The following is a 7,515-nucleotide window of genomic DNA, read 5'->3' on the forward strand; positions in this document are numbered from 1 at the left end:
TTAATTTACACTGAACTTTTACCCCCAATAGGCTATATATGTTATTTGAGATGGTATTGGTTTAAAACTTTATAAATTAATATGTTTTTATATGAATGTTATCTTTATTCATTATTTTGGCGCTGTAAAAATATAGAACATGTTCTGTCTTCTGCTGGCAGATCTTTAGTGTGTTTTATCACATTCGATTCAGTTTCAGTGTTTCTTTTTCAACTGGTACCATACTCGTCAGACCCTAAAATCGATGGTCGCCCAACGGACTACCATTGTAAAATTCTTAGTCGCCCGTAGCAAATAAATTCGACCGGGCGACTGCTAATTTTCAACCCTGCATAACATGACAGGAATGGTTTCGCATTGAATTTCAAAAATATTTTAACACACCCCCCCCCCCCCCCCCCCCCCCCGTCTATTTCTGAGCTGATTGTTTTCTAAAAATATTATTTTAATTTTTTTTCTAAAACACTAAAATTACTTTTTTTTTCTTACGTCAAACCAAACAAAAATTATCTACAATTAGTTTTTTTTAAAAAACAAAACAAACATTTTTGTAGGAGGATGGGACCGATTATAAGTCTAAATGGTTATATTTATTACAGATAGAAGTCAGTCTGATTGAGATGGAAGAGCTTTAATGAACCGAATTTTTTTTTTTTTTTTTAACGACGCACTCAACACATTTTATTTACGGTCATATGGGCGTCAGACATATATATGGTTAAGGACCACACAGATATTGAGAGGAAACCCGCTGTCGCCACTTCATGGGCTACTCTTTCGATTAGCAGCAAGATATCTTTTATATGCACCATCCCACAGACAGGGTAGTACATACCACGGCCTTTGATATACCAGTCGTGGCGCACTGGCTGGAACGAGAAATAGCCCAATAGGCCCACCGACGGGGATCGATCCCAGACCAACCGCGTATCGAACGAGCGCTTTACCACCATTGAGCTACATCCCGCCCCTTTAAAGAACCGATGCCAAATGTGTTCAACACGTAAAACATTTTGGCGCCTAAACTTTGAACCGGAAAGAATTAATCACGTGACCTCGTGAAATAAACCACGTGGTTTAGGTGTTATGGCAAAAACGGATGTGCGATATTGTAACTTGAAATAAATGACAATAATGCAGCGAGGAGCAACATGTCCGAGATGTCATCAAGGCTATACTGTAAAATTTAGAGGTATAATGTGCAGTTCGAAGAAGCTGCGATGTTCAAGCAATGCTATTAATGTCCAATGAGAATGTAGCGCTAAAACTACCTTTTTTCATCTTCCTTAACTAAAGTGATGCCACTGATGGTTCTACTACACCTAATCAATTCCCTAAGTAACGAATGTTAACAAAGTCCAGGGCTGATTAACACATTTACTAGGGAGTGGGTGCAACGTTTAAAATGAGCACCTCCAGCATTCAGGGAAGGAGTGCAACGTTTTAAAATTGCATAGATCTGCATTATCTTTATGGTAATTTTCCACACCAAAAAATAAACAACACAAAAACTGTCCTATTTTAAGATGATCATTTAAAATATTTTTAATTTTCTTAATTTATGGCGATTGTGCCCAAAATATATATCAAAGTGTCATCTGCATGTGCATGTTTATTTTTACATACTGTAGTGAGTGATGTCAGTAAAAATGTGAGGTCACACGTCAATTGTTTTTCTATGGAAGCAAATAAGGGTGCTAAAAATTTAAAACGTAAATTAGAATGTAGATCAGTATTGAATTTGAATTTGAATATTAAAATACTTAGATAAAAAATGGAAATAGAAGTAACCAAACCTATTTTAAAAGTATTTAAAAAACATAAAAGAAGTTTTTGCCACCTTTTCTTGTAAACACCATGCAGCAATCTGTTTATTGCTAAATCAATAAAAATAATTGTCAAAACGGTTCTTTTTTATTGATTGCTTCAAGACATAAATTGAAAAAACATGCAACTGTCAGCTTGGGGACCAGACAACTCGGCCCGGGGGACAACTCGGCCCCGTGTGATAGTATGATAGTTGGCCATGTCGTAGTATTGTACTATAGTAATAATAATGCATTATACTGATAGATACCGCTAACTATATGGTCACCATTAAGAATGACAATTGTGCATGTCGTACGTGCATATCGTAGTGTCGGATGGGTTTCTAGAGACCAGCCGGCATAAAAGATATAAACATAAGTTTAAAGATCCACATATTCGCATAGTCATGTGTCTCAAAGTCTGCTACAAATTCAAGAAATGTATTTTAAATGTTTAATCCCCTAAAATATAAATACCTGTCTCAAAATCGTTTCGGGACGTTTAGGTTAAGGTGGGACTAATTCAATACTAACAAAAACACATTCTTTTATTTCAGTGAGAATACTTTAATTTAAAAAACAACACTTGTCCAACAAGTTGTCTCTGGACTCCAGGCCGAGTTGTCTCGTGGTGGGCCGGGTTGTCTCAGAACTCTGGGCCGAGTTGTCTCAACGTGGGCCGAGTTGTCCTCCGGGCCGAGTTGTCTGGCATTCTGTCAGCTTTATAATTTGTTCTTGTGATTCTATATTTGAAAAAACAGGAAGAGTTAACTCAAACATGAGCATTATGCGTTGGAAAGATGCATACCCGGACCACCAACACATACTGACACTAACAAATGAAAAACACGTAATTTTAGAGTTAATAAAAAAAACGTTATTATTCCTGCTAACTGGGGGCAGCCATTTTCTTTTGTTTTCGAGGCGCCCGGTCTCTAGTTTCGGGCGAAGTGACATCAGCTCCAACCAACTCCTGTATGCACAGTGTAAACAAAGCAGTAATTTACAACAAGATGCTTCTCTTTGATCAACCTGACTTGTAAAACATCATAAATGATGTGATAATATAATAAACTATTTAACTAAATATATTTCAAGTTGCATTAACAGAACGAAATGGGGTTATAGTATTTCTCTCCGTTAAATAATCCAAAGGAAAAATGTACACTATTAGGCCTATAGGTATGCTACGTTGGAGCAAAAACAACAACACATGATACCCAAGTGATAATTTTCTTTTCTTTGGGACTATGCAGTTGGTCAGTTCTGTGATTTTAGATGGGAAAGTCTACTTAGTCAATAGTTTTACAGAATTATTTACAGCAATAAAACATGTCTATTACCATTTTAGGGGAGACCGGTAATATTACACAAAACCGGTATATATTATTATGTCTAGACAACAGTAATTAATTGGCTCGTCTGGTTTCCTATGTGGTTATACCCCTGCCAAACAGGAATCACAGGTACAGCCAATTAACACAATAGTCCAATTAACTAAGAAAACACTCCATGTATCATTTAATTACGTAGGTAACCAACCTCGGTGGCGCAGTGGTTAAGCATTGGACTACAGGCTGGTAGGTACAGGGTTCGCAGCCCAGTACCAGCTCCAACCCAGAGTGAGTTCTTAAAGACCTCGGTGTAAGGCCACTACACTCTCTTCTCACTAACCGCTAACTAACAATTAATCCAGTAATTGGGTAAAACTAAGTTCTTTCCAGATTTTATTATTTATTTATTTTTTAAATGTTTTAAAATTTACAGAGCTTGAACTTAATGATGATATAAATTGCCTTAAATAGAGAGCATCAAAGATGGCACTATTGTTAATGTGTCGTCTGTAAAGCTCCTCAACAATGGCAAAATGTAACAGTTGCAAATTTGAAATATGTATATATACAGAAAAATAACCATTCAGTCATGTTTATTTGCAGCAAAAGTTACTTTAAAACAAAATTGCCATAGGCAGGCTTGTGATTTCACCTGTCAAGCGTAATCAATATCAACCTGGGTGTTATAGTCTGTTTCAAATTACATAAGTTTTGCAGTAAAATTGTAAATACATCTCATATTTCTATCTATAACAGGTCATTTATTTAAATTTTTTGTACCGGTTGTTTGAATACCGTAACAGGTCATGATAATACTGACACATTTTTATTGTTTTTATTCCAGGGATTTTCATAACTAATATATAAGACTAGAAAATCACCTGGTTATAATTTTGATTAGTACTTTAGTCTGCCAGTCAATAGAATAATATGTTAATAATATTATAATATGCAGTGTCTTCACTTCAAATGATATATATATATAGATATATTGACAAAACATTATTAAGAACACCTGGTAAGTGATCAACATCACGTGGCAAACAAAATCAAAAAGACAGATTGCTCGTCGGACTGGTAGTTGCATTTTTTAACTCGTCCGTCAGAATTTTTACTCGCATGTGGTGAGCGGGCAAGTACTTTCTGCACCCCTGCAGCCACAGTCACAAGAGCTGATCTGCATGCACACGCAGCATCCAGTGTCATGGCTTGAACTTAATGACGGTAATTGCCGTAATTGCAGTATGATTTGCTTTTGGTCAGGGGCTTCACCAATGGCAGTTTTTTCTCTGATGGATAAAAAGTGTCATCGGTTGAAGGGACTATTTGTGTTTTTAATATGTTTTTATCAGTTTAAACTTGCTGTAGACAGGCTCAAAATTGCCATCGGTGAGCATTGTAACAAATTATTAAGTGTGTGCCTTTGTGTGAACAGTGGCATAGTGTGGGCGGGGCCACCGGGGCAGTTGCCCTGGGTGCAAAATTCTGGATTGGTAGAAGGGACTCGCGCTACGCCACTGCGTGTGAATGAGCCCATTCCATAGGATTTCAGATTACATGGGAGACACTTTTTCGGTTTCATGACTTCTGATCATGGGAACCCATCAAAAACTGTTTTTAAGTTCTGTTGAATAGTCATACTTGATATAATAATCATGGGAAACAAAATTTTGGTTCTGTGATTTTACCGACATTCTACCAACACCGTACTGGAAACAACTGTTTCTGTGAAATTCGAAGGCTTATGAGCTCTAAATCTTGTTGTCTACAGTGTTCATTGTGTAAATTGTAGTGAAGTCACATGACACACGTCACTTGTAAAACAGTAGCCCAGTTTAATTAAATTAATCTTTTGAACTTTATCAGCCAGTTGTTTTAATATTGTTAATTTCCATTGCAGACTCAAGTAGATTTAGTCATACCCCATTGGTGTTAAAATGTGGGCATACATTTTGCGAGAATTGCTGCAACAAAATGGCAAAGGAAGGAGACCATAAAATAATATGTTCTTTCTGCCAGGTTTGTATTTGATCATGAATCTTCATTTGGTTTGTAAGTTGATGTAGTATGCATATTTTCTCAAATGTTGATTCACATCTGGGTATGAACAAACAAAAACATCTGCAAACGTATGCATGAAACAGTTTGTGAATGAAAAAATTTCATACCCTGATGAATGTAAAAGAAATAAAAGACATAAGTAACATAATTACATGTCTGTACAATTTTAATACCATTAAAAACCTTGCATCAAAATGTCATTGCATTATTGGAACCATAATCATTCTTCTTTGGCAGAACTGCTTTTAATATCTTTTTATTTTCACATGAATATGTCATCCATTATTATTGGTTCTTGTTTTATTTTAGAAGAATACTATGCATAAGAAACAACTGATTTTTTTCCTATAAGGTATAGTTCCAAATTAAAATGTGTCATTTTAACCATTTATTACCTACTTTGATTTTTTTTGTTGTTGACATATATGGTACATGTATATGCTGTAACAAATACATCTATTCAGCTTGGTAAATAAATTACAGTGTTAACATCCCATTCAGGGCTAGCTGTGGGTGAGTAAAACAATTTGCCAAATTGTCTATTAAACTTAAATTATTGCACAAATTGTCAGTTATTTTCTTTAAAATGTCAATTATTACGTGAAATTATTTCACCAAACTAAACTAAAATTCGCAGTTGTCTAATTTGGCAAGTGCCAGAGCTAGCCCTGCCATTGACTTTGGATTCTAGTAGGACATAACACTTTCAAGTTGGATATCAACCAAGATGTTTTTTAACCATACATGTATTGATGTTTCTTTGGATTCTAGTAGGACATAACACTTTCAAGTTGGATATCAACCAAGATGTTTTTTAACCATACATGTATTGATGTTTCTTTGGATTCTAGTAGGACATAACACTTTCAAGTTGGATATCAACCAAGATGTTTTTTAACCATACATGTATTTGTAATAATTATAAATTCACAATGTCTTGATGTTTCTTCTTGTAGATGGATTTCACATTGTTGCCTGGGGAAATGCCAGCAAAGATTTTAAGTCCAAATTATTATCTTATTGGCCTAATTGTATTCAGCCAGAAGCAATTGTTGACCCAGTAAGTAGTATTATGTTTTAGTTTGTGGTAAATTTCATGTCACAGTAAACTATTGGTGGCCAATCCACACCTGTTTAGCTGTATGCAAATTTTTGTGTCTCCACTGAAGTTGTTATGGGAGCAGGATCGGCAAAGTCCCATTTGCATTTTTCCGGTTCTGACCAGTGCTCCATGACTCATATACATGTAAAAAACTGTGTTATTTTAGGGGCCATCCATAATTTTCAACATTTTCACATGCGTACAAACCGTACATTTTTGACCACCCCCTCCACCCCCCCCCCCCCACCCCCCCCCACCCCTAAGAGTGTACATCCCCAAATGAAAAATGTTGATCGACATTTTTCATTTTCAGAAAAAGCGTATACTGGCCCCTTAACATGTTGACCCAGTAAGTAGTATTATGTTTTAGTTTGTGGCAAATTTCATGTCACAGTAAACTATTGGTGGCCAATCCACACCTGTTTAGCTGTATGCAAATGTATGAGGAAGAACGATGTCCATCTGATCTCCTACTCAGGCATTTTGCGTTCATCAGATATATTGTTAGTGCTTTACTAAATGAAGAGAAACATTAAAAAAATACATACTGAAATTTCGGTATTTTGATATTAGCTCAGTACAGTAAATCGGTATTGATATGATACCAATATCAAACAATATATACTGCATACCATCCAATCTAATTAAAATTAGCTCCACAATAGAATGTGGATCTAACACCAGCCAGTTGGAGCTCATGTCCACCAATCAAAACCTTACTTGCAGAATCCTGCCAGTGATTTAAAAATAATTTGAAAACATTCCGAATTATCCTGAGGGTATACGATGTGAATTACGAATGCCTTATTTAGACCAGTAGAACTAATTTTAATTGGATTGCTAACAACACTGCATAGTCCCCTATGTCCAGGTAACATTTCGTCTGTAAATAATAATTTAAATATTGACCAATCACACTTCGCCTTGTATAACGTTATTTGGGAACATATAAATTCTAAAAATATTGGGCGAGTCTATTTTAGTGGCCGCAGTACAGCGCACCATACCAATACGTACGGGGTGGGTTATCAGTCTTCAATTTTACATTAAAAATTATTTATTTATTTATAAAAAAAATCCAAACTAAATCGGTCTTTAGTTTTACATTACAAATTATTTATTTTATAAAATAAAACATGTTTTAAGACATGTAATAGTGGAGCTAATTTTAATTAGATTGCATACCATCCAGCTCCATGTTCCAGTGATC

The 7,515-nt window shown here is 35.5% G+C and overlaps 1 protein-coding gene across 2 annotated transcripts in view; it reads left to right on the forward strand.

Moving 5' to 3' along the window:
• Window positions 1–1,086: 1,086 nt before the first annotated feature.
• LOC121371040 (RING finger protein 17-like) overlaps window positions 1,087–7,515 on the forward strand; it is a 76,357-nt gene continuing 69,928 nt past the window's right edge. For both annotated transcript variants that reach the window (XM_041496658.1, XM_041496659.1), the window contains exons 1-3: window positions 1,087–1,192; window positions 5,043–5,161; window positions 6,160–6,263. In XM_041496658.1, coding sequence (XP_041352592.1) covers window positions 1,126–1,192; window positions 5,043–5,161; window positions 6,160–6,263 — 290 coding nt within the window. In that variant the 5' untranslated portion in view covers window positions 1,087–1,125. The remainder of the gene's footprint in view (window positions 1,193–5,042; window positions 5,162–6,159; window positions 6,264–7,515) is intronic.

The sequence above is a fragment of the Gigantopelta aegis genome, chromosome 4 (assembly GCF_016097555.1).
Source record: "Gigantopelta aegis isolate Gae_Host chromosome 4, Gae_host_genome, whole genome shotgun sequence".
Classification (NCBI taxonomy): Eukaryota; Metazoa; Mollusca; class Gastropoda; order Neomphalida; family Peltospiridae; genus Gigantopelta; species Gigantopelta aegis.